Below are 24,834 nucleotides of genomic sequence, written 5' to 3'. Positions count from 1 at the left end.
GACACTCTGTGGGAGAAAGATGTGGCCGTTGGCTTCCCTAAAGATTACAGCCTCAGAAACCCTGTGGGGCAGTTCTACCCTGTCCTGTAGGGCCACTATGAGTCAGAATCAACTCAATGGCAATGGGTTTGGTCGTGGGTATGTTACGAATGCCAGAAAATATTTAGAACTAAGTATCAATGAAAATAGAAAATAACAAACTTGCATAATGCAGCTAAATTTATACTTAAGGGGAAATTTACAGACTTGCACGATAATTTTGGTAAAGAAGAAAAATTAAAAACTAATTAGCCAAGAATCTGACACAAGAAGTATAACCAAAGAGTGAATCCAAAAACTAAAGAGGGAAAGTAATAATAAAGATAAGGGTCAAAATGAATAAAACAGAAAACAAAGAAACAACAGAAATATTAGGAACAAAAGATCTTTCTTTGAAGAGGCAAATTAAATAAAGCTATTTATTGTGTAGCAAGATAAAAAGACAGAAATAAATATTAGAAATGAAAAAGATATAGCAAAAATTAAAAATATTGAGGTAATGATAAACAGAGAAAAGATTGAAGTTGTCAAGGATTTCATTTTACTTGGATCCCCAATCAACATCCATGGAAGCAGCAGTCGAGAAATCAAATGACACATTGCATTGGACAAATCTGCTGCAAAAGACCTCTTTGAAGTGTTAAAAAGGGAAGATATCACTTTGAGGACCAAGGTGTGTCTGACCAAAGCCATGGTATTTTCAATTGTCTCACATGCATGTGAAAGCCGGAAAATGAATAAGGAAGACCGAAGAATTGATGCCTTTGAATTACGGTGTTGGCGAAGAATACCGAATGTTCCATGTACTGCCAGAAGAACGAACAAATCTGTCTTACAAGAAGTACAGCCAGAATGCTCCTTAGAAGGGAAGATGATGAGACTTCGTCTTATGTACTTTGGACATGTTATCAGGAGAGATCAGTCCTTGGAGAAGTGCATTTTGCTTGGTAAAGTAGAGGGTCAGCGAAAAAGAGGAAGATATTCAATGAGATAGATTGACACAGTGGCTGCAACAATGGGCTAAAACAACTCAACGACTGTGAGGATGGGCAGTGGTTTCATTCTGTTGTACATAGGGTTGCTATGGGTTGGAACTGACTCATCAGCATCTAACAACAAGTGGTAAGGTCAAGGTTCATTTCCTGCAAACAGGGTATCCAGTTGTTCCAGCACTATGTTGAAAGACAACCCTTCGCCCATTGAATTACTGTGGCATCTTTGTCAGAAATCAGTTTGTCACTGCTGTGCAGGTATATTTCTAGACAGAATGGAATTAGAAATGACATTCCTACCACATCGTCCTGAGTACTGTGAAAGCTTTGCTCTGCCTTGTGTATATCATCCGCATTCTCACATATTTTTACTAGTACATTAATGATGCTCTGTCTCACTCAAACTCATTAGCCTCTATAGATCTAGGATTTCTATTTCCTGTGGAAAAAGTAAATCTTTAAAGGAGTAGAAAACTTTCACTCTAGAACTTCCTAAGAACTCATAGGTAAGAACTCATATCATGTGATTACTACCTGAAGTTCATAACCGATTGTCATAATCATCCCAGAGAGGGCTGATACTGGCACCATGACTGAAGGGTGTATCCTTAAGAATAAGAAACATACCCTAATTCAACCTATTAAAAAAAAAAAAAAGGAGGAAAGGAAAAAGAATAGGAAAACAAAAGCTCCTGAACTAAAGTCACCTGTCCAACTTGGGAAGACCTTGATAACCTAGCCTTAGCTTACTCATGAACCTTGCCCTCTTTCTTCATTCCCAAGTGTAAAACTTCTTTAATCACTTGTCTTATGGCCAAGCCATGGCTCTTCTTTATTGTGATTTTGCTTATGCTGATCCCCCACCTGGAACATTTTTCTTTTACCCTCTGACCATCTAAACTTTGCTAACTCTTCAAAGTCTGGCCAGGGCTCCAATGGGTCCTTTGAAGCCTCCTCAGCCTCTTCCAGCCTGAGACTAACTTTCCCTTTCTCGCCAACTGATCATGTCTTTTGTTTTAGACTCTTGGCTCTCCTGTGATAATAGTTTCTTTTTGTGGCAGGATCATAAACCTAGTAAGACAAAATCTTCTTATTTATTGTACGTACCATAACACACTTTTGAGCAGGCAGTAGATACTAATTGAGGGATATGATTACAAATGATAAAAACATGAGGTGTTAAAAAAGTAAGAATGGGCTTAGACACAAAATTCTATGGAATGGAGGAATACCTTTTGGTTTAGAACTTCTTAATGTTCTTCCTCTGTCTTCTGATTTATCCACTGTTCTTCCACCAGCTGTCTTTTGGATCCCTTTCTCCCCAGCTGTGTCTGGACTGCCATCTGGCTGTAACTTCTGAGCCTTTACGTTGAACCTTGCAACATTCAACATCTTTAAGGAACGGCACATGGTATTCATCTTCTGCCTGACTGGAGTACGCGGGACACCCCCTACCAAAATGACATTCACAGGAAGAAAGGTAAAATAACTTCTACTTCTGTGAAAACGAGAACTACTTTAATTCAGAATGTTGTGAAAGGATATTTAAATGAAATATATCCCTTTGCTGTGGGGACCATGGTTTCGGGGAACATCTAGCTCAGTTGGCAAAACATAGTTTATAAAAAAAAAAGTTCTACATTCTACTTTGGTGAATAGCGTCTGGGGTCTTAAAAGCCTGTGAGCGGCCATCTAAGATACTCCACTGGCGTCACCCCTTCTAGAGCAAGGGAGAATGAAGAAAAACTAAAGATACAAGGGCAAGATTAGTCCAATGGACTAATGGACCACATCTCCCATGGCCTCTACTAGACTGAGTCTAATACAACTAGATGGTACCAGGCTATCACCATTGACTGCTCTGACAGGGATCACAATAGAGGGTCCCAGACTGACCTGGAGAAAAATGGAGAACAAAACTCTAACTCACACACACAAAAAAAAGACCGGACTCGCTGGCCTGACAGAGGCTGGAGAAACCCCAAGAGTATGGCCCCCGGACACCCTTTTAGCAAAGTAATTAAGTCACTCCGGAGGTTTACTCTTCAGCCAAAGGTTAGACAGGCCCATAAAACAAACAAGACTAAAGGGCACACCAGCCCAGGGGCAAGGACTAGAAGGCAGAAGGGGACAGGAAAGCTGGTAATAGGAAACCCAAGGTCGAGAATGGAGAGTGTTGACATGTTGTGGAGTTGTTAACCAATGTCATAAAACAATATGTGTAACTAACTGTTCAATGAGAAATTAGTTTGCTCTGTAAACCTTTATCTACAGTATAATTAAAAAAAAAAAAAAGGAAATATATCCCTTGCTACCGATCTGAATTAGGTAGTTCTTGCATCTCTTTCTATCCATAACGCTTTTTTTAACTGACGTTTAAGAATTATACATCTTAATGTAACTAGATGATTTTTATGTAAGGCAAATTCAAAACAGACTCATTTTGATGCTACCTAATGGTCACAGGATTGTAATGAAAACTCTTGTGAAGGACAATTTAGAAAAAAAAAGAAAAGAATTTAGCAATCTGAATCTAGAGCCAGTTTTTCATACTCTTTAACACAGTAACTTGTTTCAGGAAACTTACGTTAAGAAAATCACTCAAATACAAAATTATATGTATGATATACACTGTAGTATTATTAATAATGAAAAAATTGAAAACTAAATGTGCAAAAAGCCGAGGATTTTGTAAATTTTGTTAAGCAATGAGGTGGAATAATAAGTAACAAGGCAAGGTAGCACATTAAACAAATATTTAGAAGCAGAATACAAAGTTGTATTTAAATTTCTTTTATAACTGAAAATGAAAATGGTTTATTCATTAGGAAGGTAGGATAATGGATGATTCCTTATCAATATCATACCTATGTATTATTTTCAAATCTGAAATACGAGAATTTGCCCTTTTTTATTCAGTATTTTCAAACTCATTTCGGGGAAATGTACAGTGTCGAAATTTAAAAATGTACAGTGCATACGTTTTCTTTTACTGTCTTCCTGACTGGCTGCTGCAGGCTCTTCACGAGATTTTCTTTGGTAGAACTCGGAGAGGCGACGTGTTAATTCGTTTCCAGTTTTGGAAGAGTCTTCTTTATCAGTTGAGGCAGCCTGTAGTAACCTGTGGACAAGTTAAGATGTGTAGTATGAAGCCAAAATTCTGATTTTCCAAAATGCTTTAAAAACAAACATGATGACAACAAATCCTCTAACCTTTGCAAAGCTAATCAAAAGATGTCCCCATAAGGTGCCTTCCAAAATATATTTTCTCAGTAGGGAAAATGTTCTTCTCATTTCTAATTTGAACATAGTCAGCAACAAAAGCTACCTTACTCACAAAACCATTACTCGTTACACACAGTACTGAATTTTATTAATAAAATTCTTCATGTCCTGGGGTACACATCTAATTATGGCAACTATTTTCACTTATTTCCAGTTATATTTTGTTTCCATACGTTAAAAATCTAGAGTACAAGATGATGTAATACAGCATAATGTATATGGCAATGAATTCTGAATTGTAGTATGCTAGTTTGCATTGTAAACTAACTTGGAATTGTCGAGAAGGGGAGGAAGTAGGACAGGTAGGATGATTGATTATTAAGTGCTTTTCCATCTAGAGCTAAATTATCAGTCACTAAGGAAATTCTGAAAATGGCACAGCTTTCAAAATTTATTATTTGTATTTCAGTATTTTCCATTACCTGGTATCACCTGCTTTAAAGGTAGGAAAAAGTTATGGTGACGTTAGCTCAACAAATACTACAGGTCAGGATATATGTTAGGGATATCAGCTTCACACACGCAGCTTGTCTGAAGTAGATTAGTACTACGTGTTCTGGCATTTCGTTTAGCCGTGGGAGGGTTTGTCTGGGTTTTTTTTTTTTCTTTTGTTAATTTTTAAAATTACGAAACTTTCAAATAGCAAATTATAAAATGCAATATTAAAAAGGCAAGTATGCAGTGCCCACCAAGATTAAATACCTGTTAACAGGTATTCTTAGAAGCTCTGTATTAACTCAGATACTAATCCTTTGTTGGTTGTATGGATTGCAGATATTCAAGTCTATAGCTTGTCTTTTTATTTTAACCACATAGAAATTTTAGGTAGTATAGTCCTATCTATCAATCTTTCCCTTTATCATTTGAATTTCTTGTCTGTTTAAGAAATATATCCCTAGCCTGATATTCTCCTCTTTTTTCTTCTAACAATTTTAAACTTTTGCTTTTCACATTAGGTTTTTAACCTATTAGGAATGTATTTCTGCATACGTGCAGGTAGAAATCTAGTTCTTGTCTCTTTTCATGTGGATATCGAATTGTCCGATGATCATTCATTGAATAGTCCAATAGCTTTATAGTAAATCTTGATGGCTCATGAGGGGAAATGCATCTATCTGTCTTGTTCTTGGCCCTTTATTCTTATCCTTCTTTTGCTACATTTATTCCCAGGTACCTTAATAACCATTGCTGATAACATAAATATACAATATCCTTTCATATAATCGTTTGTTGCTCACATATAGGAATACTATAGCGTAATGGTTAAGAGCTGGGCTGCTAACCAAAATGTTGGCAGTTGGAAGCCACCGGCCGCTCCTTGGAAATGCTATGGGGCAGTTCTACTCTGTCCTATAGGGTCGTTACGAGTTGGAATCGACTTGACAGCACATAACCATTTTGACTTTCTACACTGACTTTTGTATTCATCATCATTGCTGAATTTTCTTATATTCATCAACACTGCTGAATTTTCTTATCAGTGTAATCATTTATTGAATCTTTTGGATTTTCTATGAAGACAACAGCACCATCTTCAAATACTTCCATATTTATATCTCATTTCTTTTTCTTGTCTTACTGCATTAAACAGACCCTCCAATGTAAGGTTTTACAAAATAAAACCTTATTTTAAAGCAATAATGGCTGGCATTCTTGGCTCAGTCCTAACATTTAAAGGGAATGTCTTTCAGGTTTCACTTTTAAAATAACGTTTGCTGTGGCATTCTGGTGAATATTTTTTTTTTAGGTTAAAAAAGTTCTCTTTTGTTTCTAGATTGTAATAAACAATTAAAAATTGAAATAAAAAATATTTATTCCTAGACTATATTCTTTACAGGAGCAGATCAACAGGAGCTGCTGGTAGGTTCAAACCACCAACCTTTTGGTTAGCAGCTGAGCACTTAGCCATTGTACCACCAGGGCTCCTTAACATGTATAATAGCATTAAAAAACATGAAATACTTAGCAATAAACTTTTTAAAAATAATATATGATAGGCTTGTACACTGAAACCTACAAAACAGAGAGATATTAAAGAACACCTAAATAAAAGGAGAGATGTACCATGTTCATGGATCAGAAGACTCAATATCGTTAAGATGTCAGTTCTCTCCAAATTATCTATAGATTGAATGCACTCCCTGTCAAAATCCCAGCAGTATTTTTGGGGAAACTGACAAGCTGATTCTAAAATTTATATGGAAATACAAAGGATCTAGAATAGTCAAACCAATTCTGAAGAAAAAAAGGATAAAGTTGAGAGGACATACACTACCTGATTTTAAGACTTACTAATAAAAAAAGCTACAGTCCTTAAGACGATGTGATATTGGCATAAGGCAGTTCTGAAGACAATGTGCTATTAGCATAACGTCTAGACTCTATTTTGTCCAGAAATAGACCTGTACGATAGTGGTCAATTGATTTTCGACAAAGGTGTTACAGTAATTCAATGGGAAAAGGATTGTCTTTTAAGAAATGATACTAAAACAATTAGATATCTCTATGGAAAAAAATAAACCTCCACCTTACCGCTTCATAATATTTTTAATTTCTGCTATATCTTTTTCATTTCTAATATTGTTTATTTGTGTTTTTTTAATTGCTTAGTCTTGCTATAGATTTCTCTATTTTCTTTGACTTTTCAAAGAACCATCTTTTATTTCTGTCAATCTCTATTGTTTCTTTGCTTTTGATTTATTTCATTTCTATCCTTATCTTTATTACTACATTCCTTCTTTATTTTGGGGGTTCACTCTTCTGTACTACTTCTTGGGTTGGGCTCTTTGCTAATTAGTTTTTAATTTTTCTTCTTTACAAAAGCAGTAATTTATGTCTATAAATTTCCCTTTAAGTATAAATTTAGCTGCATTACACAAGTTCGCTATTTTCTATTTTCAATGATACTTAGTTTCAAATATTCTCTGATGTCTATAATATAAGGGAGTGATTTATTTTTGTAATTAGTTTTTAATATTTTTGGACTGCGCTTAGAGAATGTGGTTTGTTAAAAAAATGCAGATAACTGAGTTGATTTTAATAACCAATCCCAGAGAAATTTAAAAAAATTTTACCAGAATGATTCCATTAAATTTGAACTGGCACCACTGAGGTTAGAGAAAGGAAACCACTTCTCCACCACAGCTGCACTCCAGGGAATGGTGCGGCCAAGCTCCTGCTGGGCCCACTCTGGAACAGGAGAAGCTACAGGGAACAAAGGATCAGAGGCAGGAGAGGAAAAGAGGGATTAGAACCAAATCAGAGAATTCCAAGCACCTGTTCTTCCCCTGGACTGACTGCATTCCTCGGAAAGATGTACAGAGGCATCATTAACTATTTATCTGCACCACCAACTTCAGAGCCCATGTTGTCTATGAGAAATGCTATTCCAGAAATGTATAAACACACTTTTAAAGTCTTTGTTCTTGTTACTGGCAACACATCCTCTCATTTTCTGAAATGTTTCTCTAAATAGGTTATAAAAATATGTCGTTTTTCTATTCTTAAAAATGTATTCCTTAAACGTAGCTTTAGTACAGGAATAAACAATACACATTGCAACTAACCTGACAGTCATTAAAAGAATTATGACAGAATATTATGTACAAATGTACGGCAATAAATTGGATGACCTAGATAAAATGAGTACATTCTTAGAAGCACACAACCTACCCAAACTGACTCAAGAGGAAATAGAAAGTCTAAACAGACCCACAGCAAGTGAAGAGATCAAATCCGTGACCAAAAACCTCTCATCAAAAAAAGTCATGGACCAGATGGCTTCACTGGGGAATTCTACCAAACATTTAGAGAAGTACTGACACCAAAACTGTTTAAACTCTTCCAAAAGTTAGAGAAGGAACACTAATTCATTCTATGAGGCAAGCATAACCCTGATACCAAAATCAGACAAAGATACCACAAGAAAACTACAGGCCAGCATCTGTTATGAATATAGATACAAAAATCCTCAACAAAATACTAGTAAACAGAATCCAACAGCATATTAAAAGAGTCATACACCATGACCAGGTGAGATTTATTCCAGGAATGCAGGCATGGTTCAACATTAGAAAATCAATCAACGTAATACACCACGTCAATAGAACAAAGGAAAAGAACCACATGATCATCTCTATGGATGCAGAAAAAGCATTTGATAAAATCTAACACCCTTTCTTGCTGACAACCCTAAAGAAGATTGGAATAGAAGAGAAATTCCTCAATATGATTCAGGGCATAATAAAAAGCCAACAGCCAACATTATGTTTAATAGAGAAAGACTGAGAGGTTTCCCTTGCAATTGGGAACAAGACAAGGGTGCCCACTCTCACCACTTCTGTTCAATATTGTATTAAAAGTCTAAGACAGAGCAATAAGACAAGAAAAATAAAAAGTATCCAGATTGGAAAAGAAGAAGTAAGACTATATTTGCAGATGATATGATCCTATATACAGAAAATCCCAAAGCATCCATAAGAAAACTTCTACAGCTAATAGAGGAATCTAAGAAAACTTCTACAGCTAATAGAAGAATTTAGCAAAGTTGCAGGGTACGAGGTCAACAAGCAAAAATGAGTTGGGTTTCTATACACCAGCAATGAGAAATCTGAAAGGGAAATGAGCGAAACAATTCCATTTACAATAGCAACTAAGAGAATAAAATACCTAGGAATAAATCTAACAAGAGACATGAAGGACTTATACAATGAAACTATAAAACACTGATGAAAGAGACAAAAGAAGACTTAAATAAATGGGAAGATGTTCCACGTTCACGGACTGAAAGACTTAATATTGTTAAGATGTCAATACTACCCAAAGTGATCTATACATTCAACGCAACTCTGATCAAAACCCCAACAGTCTTCTTTACAAAAATAAAAAAACCAACCCTCAACTTTATATGGAATGGCAAGAGGCCTCAAATAGCTTAAGTAATGTTGAAAGAGAAGAACAAAGTAGGAAGACTCATACTTCCAGATTTTAACAGCCTGGTACTAGTATAACAATAGACAGAGACTAATGAAATAGAATTGGGAGTCCAGAAATAAACCCACTTATATTGAGATGATCAAGTTATAGATTCTTTTTCAGTACAAGAATACAGAGATAAATAAAACACAAAGACAGCTCTGAAGGAAGTTTCCAGTGTAACGAGTCAAGTACAAAAGCAATGTCACAGAGGTATGTGCAATTGTTAGTGCACACTAACCATGTGGATAGACAAGGAAGGTCTCATGCAGGAAGCGGTATTTGGGCTGGGTACTGATGCACAAGGATGAACTCACCTGGATGGCACGTGAGGAACAATGGACAATAAGCCAGCATGCTGATTGATATTCTGACAGAAACTATAGGCCAGGCTGGAGAACAGGGTGTGGGTAAAATACTCCAGTTTTTCTTTTACCACACTCCAAAGTGTACATTTTCTGATCTGTTTCCACACCCCTATAAATAATTAAGGGATAGCCTGTCCTACTACAACAAATTTTATGTAATACAAATAGCTCACACACAACTGGTAAATAAGGTAATGACATCAGGACAAATGATAAGTTGTGTTGGTTAAGATGTGATTATTCCTCATGGGCTAATACTTTAAACCACCAAATAGCCACAGCTGAGTGCAGCAAGCCAGAGGAACAAAGCAAAGTAACAAGAAGCCCTTTCAACTCACGCTTTTCTACTTGGCTTTTTTTGCCACAGGCTCATGATTATTATGCAGTTCTCACCTATCTTTGCATTGGTCCTTGTCTTCATACTACAGCAGCCTCAACCCTTCCTTTTACCCCCTTCCATCAAGCGGTCTTTACCTTGCTTTTGAAAATATAAAGTATATTTACCATGGAGTTTACTTATGAATTTAACATGTCTTTTTAGTTGAACTAGAATTTTTATTAGGATTGCTACCAAGGTTTTCAGAAGTCAACCCTAAACTGAATTTTCTCAAACTATCCACTATTTTTAGTGTAAGATTTTGCAGAATACTATTTTTTAAGAACCTCACATCACATACTGCATAAATGCCTGCAATTGCATTTGCAATTGTCAGCATCCAAAAATTCAGACAGAGGCAGCAAAGGTCTATGAGAATAAATACAATAGTTTCTTCTCAAATCATTGTAATGATGGTTTAGGGAAAGAAATGATCCCCAGAAATACTGCCCCCCGCCCCCAACCCAGGGCTCAAAGTATCAACTCTCCATCTGCATAGAAAGAGAGAAAGAAAGCCCCTCACAGTCAGAATCACCCCAGAAGAGGCCAGAATGAGAACAACCCTCCCTGGCCTCCTTGCCTTCATTAGCAGGGGTTGGAGAGGGCTCTGGGCCCTTGGAGGAAGCTGGCCCTCCTCTAGTCTCCACAGCTCCACCAGCAGGGGCAGGGCAAACACCCATTCTCCCTATACCTTCAGCCCCTCAATACCCGCAAGTTCAGCATAACTCTCTGCCTTTAATCTCATGCTACCTTTTATTCCTGCTTTGCCCCAGTTTCCCAGCTCATTCCTTACCTCCCACACCCAATCTCTTTAGAGCTCTTCACAGCTCCTATTTCCCTAGCCCAGACCTCCCCACAAGTAAAATCCTTCCACTAAGCCCTCTGGAATTCACTGTCCAGCATCAGCAAAATTCCCTATATCTTCAATTCTATCTTCTTCCGCCTGAAGAGGATGCTTTCTCAGCAGGCTCTTAAGAGCTAGCTGTTTCCTCCCCACTCCTCTTCCACTTGGCCTTGAGGTATGTTTGTATCCTCCTTGCCCTCTCCGATCACCAAAAACAAAACCCTTCCTTATAGACATCTAAGAAGCCTGGATCACCCCACTCCTCATTCTTCAAAGATTTTCATCTCCTGACTCACTCTCTCCAACACTACTTCAGTCTGAATTCTTGGTGATATCAAAACACAAATGTAAAAATGGTGTGGCATCAGACCTCCTTGTCTAACTTCATGAGTGGGGAGGAGAATCATTACCAAGATCATCAGCCCAAGGCTGATTTCCACGAGGTAGAGGTCAGGCATACCTCCTCTCCAACTCAGAAAACTATCTGCATTTATGGTTTTTCATGTCCCCTTCTTCCATTCTCTCCTGAATCTACTCTCACTCATGCTTCCACTCTCATGATTTCACCAACACTGCTCATCAAGGTCACCAATAACCTCTACAATGCTTAATCAATTTTGACTGAATGCCTATTCTCAGTCTTCATCTTACTTGACCTCTCAGTAGCAAATAACACAATTCATCACTTCCTTCTTCTTGAAACACTCTCTTCACTTGCCTTCCAGGACACTGCACTCTGGATTTCCCTTTTACCTATTGGCTGCCCCTTTTCTGTCTCCTTTGCTGGCTTTTTTCTCTCCACCTCCTAGACTACTTAACATTCGGGTGCCTAGTTTAGTCCTTGGTCCTCTTCTTTTCTCCATCTACACTCGCTCCCTGGTGATCTTAGCCCATCTCATGGCATCTTAAAACATCATCTCTACACTGACAACTCCCATCATTTCCAGTCCAAACTGATCTCCCAAGCCCCATACAAACACATATATCTAACTGCCTACTCAATACCGTACTTGGGTGTCTACCAGACATCTCAAATTTAGCACATCCAAATCAAAACCCCCAACCCTCACAATTCTTAGCACCTTGCTTCTCCTACAGTCTCTTCCATCTCAGAAGGTAACCTGCATTCTATCAGTTGCTCAGACCAAAAACTCTGGAGTCATTTTCAACTTCTCTATATCTCACACCCCACATTCCATCCAAGAGCAAATTCTGTGGCTTTACCTTCAACATATATCCAGAAAATCCAACTGTTTCTAACCACCTGCACTGTTACTACCCTGCTCTGAGTTACCACCGTCTCTTGCCTGGATTATTGCAATATTTCTAACTGGTCACCCTGTTTCTATCCTTGTCTCTCTGTAGTTAACTCTCAAAACACCAGACAGAGTAAACAAAAAAAAAAAACAAACTCATCGCCATTGAGTCAATTCCTACTCACAGCAACCCTACAGGTCAGAGTAGAACTCCCACATAGGGTTTCCACGGAGTCGAACTGCCGACCTTTCGGTTAACAGCTGAGCTCTAACCAGGGCTCCGAAGCCAGAGTAGCGCTGCTAAAACATAAGTCAGATTGTGTCACTATGGAAAATCTCCAAAGACTTCCTTTCTCATTTGTAGTAGAAGACAAAGTCTTTTCAATGGCCAATAAGGCCCTACACAATTTGGTCTTTCACTTTTCCTCTGGCCTCACCTTTGGACACATTATCAGGAGGGACCAGTCCCTGGAGAAAGACAGCATGCTTAGAAAAGTAGAGGGTCAGCGAAAAAAGGGGAAGACTCTTAATGAGACGGATTGACACAGTGGCTGCGACAATGGGCTCAAACATAGAAACAATTGTGGTGCCACAGGATTGGGCAGTGTTTCGCCTTGTTATACATAAAGTTGCTACTTGACAACACCTAACAAAAACAATTCACCTCACCTCCCATTACTCTCCCCTTTCTTCCTTTCTCTTCAGCCACACAGACCCCCTTGCTGTTCCTCAAACACAACAGACACATACCATCCTTCTGAGAACTTTTGCATTTGCTATTGCCTCTACCAAGGAGGTTTAAGCCTTTGCTCAGCTATCACTTCTTCAACGAGACTTTCCCTGACCACTCTGTTTAAAACTGCAATGCTCCCTCTCCCCTACACTCCCCACTCCTTTTTTCCCTGACTTAGTTATCTCCATAACGCTTCTCTCTTATAATATACTATACAATTTCCTTATTTAGTTTATTGTCTTGCTTCCCCTGACTAGATGGTAAGCTCCAGGAGACCTTTGTCTAATTTGTTTGCTGATGTATCGCCAGTACCTAACAGAGCCTGACATATACCACGTGCTCAGTAAATCTGGTGAATAAATGAAGAAATATCAAATTGATTATATTTAAATCTACCTAGCATAAATAAGGTTTGTATCACGTTAGTAACAATGCAGTGAATTACAAGTAAACAGAATCACTACAGTTTTATATACAAAAAACAAAAACCAAACTCGTTGCCATCGAGTTGATTCCAATTCATAGCGACCCCATAGGACAGAGCAGAACTGCCCCATAGGGTTTCCAAGGAGTCGTTGGTGGATTTGAACTGCTGACCTTTTGGTTGGCAGCTGAGCTCTCAACCACTATGCCACCAGGGCTCCATTTTACAAAGTTTTTACTAAATATATTAAAAATCAGATTTCACCTTTTATCTTGATATCAAACTGATTTCACAGAGCCTTAGGCCTCCTCAAAAGTGCTTCAGGATGTCTATAAATAACAACTTAAACCGTTTGACGTATTGTGGCTTGTTTTTATCTGTTTCACAAAGTACTGGTATTCTACTACACAGTACATGGTGAGAACAAGGTCCGATGCTGAAGTACATGGTGAGAACAAGGTCTGACGCTGGAGAAGGCTGCAAACCGCCGCCCTCAGCTGTGTTAGCTTCAGAAGCTTACCAGGAGTGGCAGGATCTTCAAGTGAATCATGAGTCCGTTTCAACACATCATTTGTGATATCGGAGAGAAGGGGGGCTGTATCCTGAGGGCTCACTCCCACAACCCTTTGGAGAAAATGTCTTTGAAATTCAGCATCCTCGGTGCAGAACACAGTGAGAACTGTAGCACTGGTGGAGAGCGGGGAAATAATTCCAGTGATAGGGGGCCACCCTTCACCAGGACCCACATCGGCAACCTACAAGAAATTTTACTTAGTTGAGAATATGTTGTCAACATGCCTAATGTAAAAGGTAGCTTAGTAAAAGACAGAATGATCATCTTCTCAGTGCTTATTAGTATGAAAAATAGAAAACTGTGGAAAAGAGAAACTTGACAGGACAGATCAGGAATAGAAGAGGAGTTACTGATCGTACAGCCCTACTGCTCAATTTACAAATAAGAAAAACCTAAGGAATATTTACCAAGCACTTACTATGTGCTTGTTATAACTCATTGAATCCTCACAGCTACTCTGAGGTAAAAATAGTTATCATCACCATTTTAAACAGGAGGAATTGAGATTGATAAGTACGATAACCTGTTTAAGTTGACCCAGATAACAAGGGGCAGGGGCCAAGCGTGTCTGACTTCAAAGTCCATGCTCTGTCTTAAGCAGGAAGCAGTACCACCACTAAGTGATTTACCCAAGACAAGATAGTGGGCAGCAGAGCTGAGACCCTCATCCAGATTTCCTGGCTCCCCAACCCAGTGCTCTTTCCATTGTAGCACACAACCCTTAGAACATCTGTTCAGATGACTACCCAGTTTTTCTCCAGAGTGTTTCACAGTGGGATCCAGAGTATAGACTCCACCTGAAGTTATGGAGGCAAGAGACAAACCAAGATAAAGGAGTTTGCTGGTAGCTTAAAAAAGAACCAGCATCTTTAAATCAAATCGTGTATGTGTTCCTTTCCAGAAGACACTTCCAAGTTTATGCAACTATTGGACACTATTATACCTAATTTTACAATGCCATAACTTTTTCTAGGAGCCCTAGTGGCACAGTGGTTAAAGCATTTGGCTGCGAACTGAAAGGTCAGCATTTCAAACCCACCAGCCACTCCATAGGAGAAAGATGTGGCAGTCTGCTTCTGTAAAGATTTATAGCCTTGGAAACCCTGTGGGGCAATTCTACTCTGTCCTATAGGGTCACTATGACCACAATGGATTTGGTTTGGTCATGGATTGAATTGTGTACTCAAAAATATGTGTTGAATTCCTGACCTAATCACTTCTGAGTTATAAAAAAGACCAGAACAGATACAGAGACACACGCAGGGGAAGACAGATGACATGTGAGAGTCGAGCAAAGGAATGACAAGGATCACAGGCAGATACTAGAAACTAGGAGAGAGGTTCACAGAAGGAATCAACACAGCCAAAGCCCAGATTTGGACTTATAGCTTCCAGAACCGTGAGAAAACAAATTTCTGTTCTTTAAAGCCAGTTACTCATAGGATTTCTATTACAGCAACACCAGGAAAGTAAGACAAGGGCGTTCCTTGGCATTTTGCAAACCTACTTATTTCACTTTACCAGCGTGTTACTAGACAAAAATAACTTACCATGTGGAGGATACCTACCAGATTTAACTCTTCAGTTGCCAGCCTGCTTGCCAGCTGCTGAAATAACAACCTTTGACTTGATCTGTCATCCTCTGGACTCTGCATTATCCAGCTCTCAGTGCCCAAAGTGCCACCCGTTGGGAGAGCCCATTGGGCAGCTGTGCCTGTTAGAACAATTCTGACTGGTTTCTGAAAATGGCTCTGATGCATGGTCAAGGGCTCTAGGGTGACTGTACATGTTTCTTGAACTTCTTTGCCTGTTAGAGATAAAATTATTAAAATTCTAATAAAAGATTTGCTGAAACCTGTTCAGCATCATAGTAGCATGCAAGCTTCCACTGACAGACAGGTGGCAGCTGCACATGGGGTGCACTGGCCAGGAAGGGAACCCGGGTCTCCCACATGGAAGGTGAGAATTCTACCACTGAACTACCCACGCCTCATAATATAAGAAATAGTTACTAAGAATAGTTTTAATAGCAAGAAGAAAAAATTTGTCAGTTAAGGTACTGGTACTGTCATTTAGATCAGGCACCAGACCTAATTTTACAGCCAGCAGGCTATCACAGCAGATTCATATAGTTCTATAGGAAAAGCTGTATACAAAGGAATTACAAAGGTACAACTTGATTTCAGAACTCAATAATTATGACTTAGAAATAAGTATTCAAGCAATACCTCTTCCTTATAAAATTTAAGACACCTCTTCTTAAATCCGTAAAACACAGGGCATCATATCTTGTGAGGAAGTTAAGTTCTAAAGACAGAATGTGTCATGGATTGAATTGTCCCCCCAGAATATGTGTCATCTTGGTTAGGCCATGATGCCCAGTATTGTGTGGCTGTCTTCCATTTTGTGATTGTAATTTTATGCTAAAGAGAGTTAGGGTGAGATTGTAACATCCTTATTAAGGTCATATCCCTGATGCAACATAAAGGGAGTTTCCCTGGGGTGTGGCCTGCACCACCTTTTATCTTACAAGAGATAAAGGAAAGGGAAGCAAGCAGAGTTTTGGGGACAACGTACCACCAAGAAAGCAATCCTTTGAACCCAGGGTCCCTGTGCCCAAGAAGGTCCTCGACCAGGGGAAGATTGATGAGAAGGCCGACAGAGAAAGTCTTCCCCTGGAGCTGACGCCCTGAATCTGGACTTTTACCCTACTTTACTGTGAGGAAATAAACCTCTCTTTGTTGAAACCAGCTACTTACAGTATTTCTGTTATAGCAGCACTAGATGACTAAGACAGTATGTATACAGAAATTGCTTAAACAAAATTGCTCTTGAAAATTCCTTAAACTGTACACATACAAAACATCATGTATACATCTTTATACGGTATCATTTCTATATGAATACGTAATGCGTGCAGAACTGTTTACCATATAGTAAAACACATAGTGAAACAAATTTATGAAGATTCTAATGTGTTGGCTCTTCCTGGTGACTGACATCATTTTCAGCTTCTGTAGACTAATTTTTTAGCCAATCATTATTTTTCCATGGCCTTCAGTTTATCAGTCCCTTCTGTGAGGAAGGCAATGAAATCTTACACAGCCACTTGCTTGAGCACCTGAACAATACATTATCCTTCTTTGAGAACAGTCGGGAAAACTCTTCAAAATCATTCACAGGTTCTTTTTATACAGGGGGCTGGCAGTTGTATTGTACCAGTATTCAATCCTTTCCTGTGGTACCTCTGATTTTGCTTAGACATCTTTTAATTCTTCCAATTACAAGCATTAACTGAGTGTGTAGGCTGCTAAATTCTAAAGAAGTTAAAAGCACGGACCTGTTTTGAAGAAACTAATGTTCCTTGGAAACTCTATGGGGCAGTTCTACTCTGTCCTATAGGGTCGCTATGAGTCGAAATCAACTCGATGGCACTGGCTTCTGGGCTGGGTAATGTAACTGAAACCAAACAATCCCCCAAAATATTATTTGCTTACCTTTAACAGGGAGAAATAACATTCCTTCTGTCTGTGGAAATGATGCTTCATATTCACGAGAATTGTGGAGCAAACAGTTTAAAGTGGAATCGGTTGGTAAAGTTGAAATCCACGGAGAGAGGTGAGGTTTGCTTGATAGTTTTCTTCCACCACTGAGTAGTGTTTGCCCGACTTTAGTAAAATCCTGGCTGAAAGTTTCAGATGGCAAGATAGTGCCTCCGACATGGTGGAGAAGTTCACAGACTGTCTGGAACCCAAGGTGGTCCGGGGATTCCCACAACTAAAATAAAAATTACCAAGAACCTTAGGTTATTGCAAAGTAGGTAATTCATAAATAAAGGAAAATCAAAAGAAAGTAGATACCTATAATAAAAGATCAAAGTATACAATTAAGGTATTTTTGAGCCACGCAAAAATAATGGCCAGCATCCAGTGACTATACATCTCAAGAATATAATTACTACATGATATACCTCCAAAAAGGAAACTCTGGCACCATAGTAGTTAAGTGCTCATGGCTGCTAACCAAAAGGTTGCCAGTTCGAATCCACCAGGTGCTCCTTGGAAACTTTATGGGGCAGTTCTACTCTGTCCTAGAGAGTCGCTGTGAGTCGAAATCAACTCAATGGCAATGGGCTTGGTTTTTTTTTTTTTAATACCTTCAAGAAAGCATCCCTTTAGTGAAAATAGCACTTCATTTAAATTTTCTGTCAAGGAATAGAAATGATGCAAATCACTGAGTATAAATCATAAAATGTTAGAGTCAGAAGAAATGTTATCATACAAAACCATTATAAAGTAATAAAAATAACTGCCTTACACAATATAACACAACAATGGCCAGGTACCATGGGAATGAGGTAAGAGCTCCTCCCCTAGAGAGTGATCTCACTCTGACTTGCCCGCCCCACATGTCTGTCGTGGGGACCAAATTGGTCTTCTCACATCTATCTTCATAGTTTAATTAAAGCCCTCCTCATCTTTTGCCTGAATTCTTGCAGTAGTCTAAGTTCTGTGTCCTGCCTCTAACCTTTCCTCCACATTGCTCTAAATGGAAACTCTGGTGGCTTAGTGGTTAAGAGTTCCCTGCTAGCCAAAAAGTCGTTTGGCTGCTAACCAAAAGGTCAGCAGTTCAAATCCATCAGGTGCTCTTTGGAAACCCTGTGAGGCAGTTCTACTCTGTCCTATTGGGTTGCTGTGAGTCTGGTTTTGTTTTTCTTATTGCTCTAAATTCTTCCAAATCACCTATCTGATCATGCTACTCTCCTATTTAAAACCTTTCAACGGCAAAGGACGAAGTGATTCTTTAGTACAACCATAGAGCCCTTCACAGCCTGACCCTATATAATCAGGCCTTTCAACAATCTTACCAAGCACATTATCTTCTGTTTCCCTCCCTGACCCTACTTTCTAGGCATGTGAAACCATGTGCTATTTCCTAAACAAGCTACCTTTTATAATGCTTCCATTTTTTGCTGATTCTGTTTTTTGTGCCTTCCCTTTTCTTCTTCACCAACTGAATGCCCTACGCTTGGGTATCTAGCTTTGTAAAAGCCATTCCTCATGCCTCCATACATAGCTGACTCTTTACTCAACCTTCTTTCAACAAATTTTTATTGAGCAACCTCTAAGTGCCAGGAGTTAGAAAGACATAGTCCCTGTCTTCCAGGATCTTAAAGTCTAGGGAAGGGAGGGGTTGTAGTCCATAAAACATGGTAATAAAATAAAATATTTATCATAGCATCACAATATAACACGACAATATGCAGGTATTATGGGAATATAAGGAGGAGCACCTACCCTAGAATATTAACATGCTGGTTTGCCTAATCCACAGGTGAGTTAACATTTATAAAGTACAAATTGCTGTGTAAATGTGGGAGATTAAAACCAAGAGGATATTCTAGGTTGTTTAGGCCACCCCCAAACTTTTCATCATATTGAAGTTCAAAGAGAGGCAAGGAGTTGCCAAGGTCACAGCAGGAAAATGGCAGACCAGTCCAAGAGCCCAGGACCGTCTTGGATAATGCTTTTAAACTGTGAGTCATGACCCTTTGAAGGGTTGTGAAACTAATGATCAGAGTTAAAAAAAAAAAAAAAAACCAGCATAGAAAACACCAGAATACAATAAAAAATTATCATGCAGTAACGATAGACAGTGTATTGTGAAACTTTGGTTTCGTTTACACAAACCATTTGAAAATCCTGCAATGTTAAACATCAGTTAGTATTTGCTGTCACTACTCAGGTATTCATGTGTCTGCTGATGGCTATGGGGAAGAAAGGCAAGCCAGTTTAGATGCCATAGATCTTGAGATCCTGATTAGGATTTTATGCCAAAGGGAAGCAAAAAAAAAAAAAAAAGATTGTTGAAATGGTTTCAGCTAAAGGATGAGGCAGGAGAAAAAGCTGCTCATCCAATGAGAAGTAAAACCTTCAGAGTTGAAAAGGAAATTAACTTCTGATTGAAAAGTGATGCATGCACATGGTTTAAAAAAATCCAGGAGTATATAGGATATGGCTACGCTTTTCATTTTTATGCTGTTATAGGGCAAATGACATATCTTGGTGGTATTCTCAAATTTGGAGATTTGTAAATGTTCACTAGACATAAGCTTCAAGGGGAGGGACCACATCTCTTTGGTACACTAGCACTCATAACCCAAAAAAACCAAACCCGTTGCCACTAAGTTGATTCCGACTCGTAGCAACCCTATAGGACAGAGTACATGGGGTTTCCACGGAGCAGCTGGTGGATTCCAACTGCAGACCTTCTGGTTAGCAGCCAACCGCTTAACCACTGTGCCACCAGGGCTGCATAGCAGGTGGTGTAATAAACACGTGTTAAATAAATCAAAGGCATAAAGACTCCCCAGGTGTCAGAAGTCTCCTGCTTTCTACTCTAGCCTATATCTTTGCAAATGTTTCATGTGCTTGGATCCCTTTTCCCGAATCTGTAAGCCCCCCTTCTTCTGTTTCTAGACTGTGAACTCTGCAAGGCAGGGTCTGATCTTCTCTTCTTCTCTCCATTTCTGTACCGAGACCCTCCATGGACAAGTGAAAGTTTCCCTGTTGCCTTCTGTGTCTGGGCACAGACTTTTGAAAATAAAATAAAAAAAAAAAATCTTCACCAGAAAAGAAGCATTCCGGAAAAGCTTAAGATTGTCTGACTGGCATTTTCTTAGGGGAGACTGCAGAGCAGGTGAGAAGAGAAGCCTCAGAGAATACACAACCCCTCAGATGGCGGAATGTCAGAACTGGAAGGGATCTTGAAGAAGATCCAGTCAGCTCGTATATCTTAATGCTATTCTAAAAGAAAGGAAAAGAATATCCAAGAACCATCTGGTAACACTTATTTCTAGCCAGAATTTAATAATACTATTCCAGAATGGAGACTTTGATGTGACTTGATATCAATTATCCCAAATTGAGCACTGAAGTGTTGTGTTGTCCAACTCTTGACTTGCTGCTCTAACAAATTTTAATTTCTAGGATTCCATGGGAAACCCTGGTGGCATAGCGGTTAAGTGCTACGGCTGCTAACCAAAGCGCTGGCAGTTTGAATCCGCCAGGTGCTCCTTGGAAACTCTATGGGGGAGTTCTGCTCTATCCTATAGGGTCACTCTGAGTTGGAATCGACCCGACGGCACTGGGTTTGGTCTTGGTTGGGTTAGAATTCCATGTTCCCCATCAAATGTTTACAGTCCCCTTAAACACTTTTTGTCCTTTCCTGTTCTTCTTTGAGAAACGACTACTCCCTTATTTCACATTTGCCACGCCTTTTTTAGGCTCTGTATGTGAAAGGACATTGGAAACAACACACAATACAATTATTTGCTTTAAGTACCTACTCATTTTCCACCTGTGCAGTGCAATGGATCCCTTTGATATGGCCGTTCTCACCATGGTCTTATAACTCTCACCAAATGATTGGGTGCTTGTGGCCCATCAAGGGGACTGGCCAGCTTGCTAATAATACAAATAAGGTGGATGGCACCCTTGTAGGGATGGGGCCATGCAAATAAAGTGTATGGAACACTAACAAGGGGACTGGTGAGTTTTGCCCTGGCACTAGGCTTAAAAGAGAGCCCATCCCAGAGCACCTGGCTACCACCAAGAAGAAGGGACAGGAGTGGAGTAGATTCTTTGGACCCAGGATCCCTGTGCTGAGACCCTCCTAGACCCAGGAGACAGAGCTGTAACACTGGAGACAGCATGAGAAGCAGCAACAGACAAATGGTGACAGTAGAGGCAGCAGAACCAGGAGACGGTGCAGCGGCTTCCCAGCCCAGTGACAAATGAGCACCATCGGGCAGAAGGCTTGCTGGTAGAGTGGGGTACCTCCAAGCACCTGTCTGAAGACCTGGGCTTGCCCACCCACAGAGCAAGAGAGCTGAATGCCTTCAGGCTGAGGCTTACTGGGGGAGTGGGGTGTCTTCAGACACTTACTGGCAGAGCTAAACAGCTTTGTAACACTTGTCCAAGCATGCCAAGGGGCCAACGGCCAGAGAGAGGCCTGACTGCGGGTATAGCTGAGAAGAGGCTGTCCTGATTGAAGAACTGTATCCTGATTTGTCCCTGAACCTGAATTGTAACCTGTTACTTCCCTAATAAACCCCATAATCATGAGTATTGTCTGTGACTTGTGTGTGGCCATTGCAAGGTATTACTGAACCCAGCAGAGCAGAAAATGCCACGAGAGGGATGTCTGGTGTAGGAATTGGTAAAAAGGTTGCAGAAAGGAGGTATATCTCACCTTCACCTCACAGGAATCAGCCTTGGGCTGTTGATGCTGAAAATGACTCTCCTCCCACCTTGTGAAGTCAGAGAGGAGGTTGGAGGCCTCAGTCACACCATTTTTACAACCTGTAGTCCTGCAATTTAACCCACTTCTAGGTCAAAAAACCAAATCTGTTGCCATGAACTCTATTCCAACTCATGGCAACCCTATAGGGCCAAGTAGAACCGCCCCATAGCATTTCTAAGGCTGTAATCTTTACGGATGCACAGTTATATCTTTCTTCCATGGAGTGGCTGGTGGATTCAAGCCTCCGACCTTATGGTTAGCAGCCAAGTGCTTTAACCATTGTGCCACCAGGGCTCCTCACTTCTGGTTTAAAACCAACCAAACCCACTGCCGTCGAGTCAATTGCGACTCATAGCAACCCTATAGGATGGAGCAGAACTGCCCCACAGAGTTTCCAAGGAGCACCTGGCGGATTCAAACTGCCGAACTCTTGGTTAGCAGCACCTAACCACTATGCCACCATGGTTTCCACTTCTGGTTTAGCGACCCATATTTTCAGAAAGTGGAATCACATCTTTTATCTGATTAAACCTTCCAAAGTCTTCCCATCACAATTAGAGCAAAAGCCACACATACTACCTTGGCCCTACAGATTGGCCCTTCCTACTGACTTCCTCTCATACTGCTTTCACCTGGCCTTTTAGGTCTCAGCATTCCTTGTCTTTTTGTTCCTGGAACAAACGAAGCTCATTTCCAGCTAAAACCTCTATACCTGCCCTTCTCTTTGCCTGGAATATTCTTCCCCAACCTTCACATTCCTCCTTCATCATTCAATTCTCTGCTCAAAAAGGCCTTCCCTGACACACACCTTATATACAACAGCCACCTACTTCTATTTTTCCTGCCCCACTCTCCACCCCCTTATTTTTTCCAAAGAATTATTTGATATCTTATCACTTATATGCTTGTCTATTTAATACATCTTTCCCACTAGAATGTAAATGCCACAGGATTCCAGACTTTATTCGCCACCATAACCCCAGCAGCTAAAACAATTGTGGTATGTACCCAGTAGCTTCTCAATGAATATTTGTTCACTTAATGAAGTGAAATCAGGAAAACACTGAAGGTAAAAATAAGTTCTTACGGCACTTAACAGGATCAGAGGGGTCCCACTGCCTCAACAAAAATCCAAACTGGCAATTCAAGACTTTAAGTACATATGAATTTATTTTTCAATAATGATTTACCGGACACTTCGTATGCTCACTATACATCTGTGGGGGGGGGGGGTGGATATGAAGATGTGTAAGAGCTGGAACTTGCCTTTGAGGTATTTCTAGATTAAATGGAAGGTGAGAGATGTGCACAACTGTCTAAGTGCCACAAAAGATGTATGGCAATTCAGAGGTTGAGACGGATTCGCTGTCATTTGGGCCCAACGGGCGACGTTTAGTCTGACACAGAAGAGTGAGGATGGATATTCCAGGCAGACTGAACAACACCAGCAAAGACACAACACAAGGAAAGACGAAACAAGTCGTCAAGACTGGCTGACAAGCTAGACTAGGCTTTGATATGCTTGAATACAGGCAATAAAGTCTGGGAAGGGAGGGTGTGACCCAATTGTGAAGGATTTAAAAGTTTTTACTTAGTAGGTTCCGAGGGCCGACCTATTTGTTTGTGATCACAGGACTTCACTTGCAAAGGGACACATGTTGGTCATATTGGTCTCATCCTGGTTCTGTTAGCAGCAGACGCTACCGAGTTCTGGTTAACCTGGGGGGGCATCGTGCATTCCATCTGAGATTACTACAACCTTACCTTAGCCCATTCCGTGGTATCCACCCAGTACAAGGTGATTTTTCGGGCGATCATGACTTCCTGGACTCTCTTGGGCAACAATTTCTCCATCACCTGCTTGGGGGTGGGTGGCAGGCGCTGGGCCTGGGCCTCGCACCCAGACACGAACTGCAGCAGCTCCCTTTGCGAACGCGGGCACGGGGCCAGGAGGAAGACTGCGTTCACAAAGCCGCCAAGGGCAGTCTCGGCCTCCTTGGCCTCACTCTCCACGTCCAGCAGTCTCCTCCCGCGGCTCCGCAGGAACGGCTTCGTAGGTGACGTGATCTCGGGCCGGTCCCACTGGTAGTCCAGCAGCGTCTCCATCAGGGCGCCATGCGTGTGGGTGGCCCTGGGCGCCGGGCCGGGCAGGTGGGCGCCGTGGGTGGGATCCCCGAGCCTGGCCTCCAGCTCCTCCTCGAAGTCCTCCCAGGAGCGGGCCCCCAGCTCGCGGAAGTCAGACACGCGGGAGGGCCGGCTCCGAGCCCCCTGCGAGTCAAAGAACTTGAAGGCCCAGTGGACCCTCGCCAGGCCGAATCGGCAACTCAGGTAGGTGAGGAGGCGCAGGGCGGCCCGCCGAACCGGGCTCTGGCGAGCGGCTCCGCCTGCGGTGTCCAGCAGCAGCATCACCTTGTGACAGCAGGCCATGCCGGCCGCGCCGCCGAGCCGGGGCTCCGGCCGCGGCCCGCGCCGCTCTCCCCTAGACCCCTGCTTCAGGGAGTCGGCGCCATTCACTGCTTCCCACAAGGGCTCTAGGTCGAAAGGCTCCCGCGCTCTCTGAGGGCCGCTGCCATTGGCGGAGGTAGCTCGGCAGGGCAGCTCCTATTGGTCCTTTGCCTTACGTAGAGTACGTGAGCAACTTCCATTCTAGGCGTTGATTGGGAAG

At 40.8% G+C, this 24,834-nt stretch overlaps 1 protein-coding gene across 1 annotated transcript in view; it reads right to left on the bottom strand.

The window, feature by feature from the left end:
* The window catches only part of TICRR (TOPBP1 interacting checkpoint and replication regulator), a 52,987-nt gene extending 28,391 nt beyond the window's left edge, over positions 1 to 24,596 (bottom strand). Inside the window, exons 1-7 of the mRNA XM_010593832.3 lie at positions 23,934 to 24,596; positions 17,363 to 17,642; positions 15,434 to 15,672; positions 13,812 to 14,046; positions 7,391 to 7,520; positions 4,013 to 4,152; positions 2,264 to 2,482 (exon numbers count right to left, since the gene is read on the bottom strand). Of these exons, the coding sequence (XP_010592134.2) occupies positions 2,264 to 2,482; positions 4,013 to 4,152; positions 7,391 to 7,520; positions 13,812 to 14,046; positions 15,434 to 15,672; positions 17,363 to 17,642; positions 23,934 to 24,596 (1,906 nt within the window). The remainder of the gene's footprint in view (positions 1 to 2,263; positions 2,483 to 4,012; positions 4,153 to 7,390; positions 7,521 to 13,811; positions 14,047 to 15,433; positions 15,673 to 17,362; positions 17,643 to 23,933) is intronic.
* Positions 24,597 to 24,834: the final 238 nt, after the last annotated feature.

Source organism: Loxodonta africana, chromosome 13 (assembly GCF_030014295.1).
Source record: "Loxodonta africana isolate mLoxAfr1 chromosome 13, mLoxAfr1.hap2, whole genome shotgun sequence".
NCBI lineage: Eukaryota > Metazoa > Chordata > Mammalia > Proboscidea > Elephantidae > Loxodonta > Loxodonta africana.
Note: the sequence above shows the minus strand (reverse complement) of the source record. Positions and strands in the feature narration are given on the sequence as shown.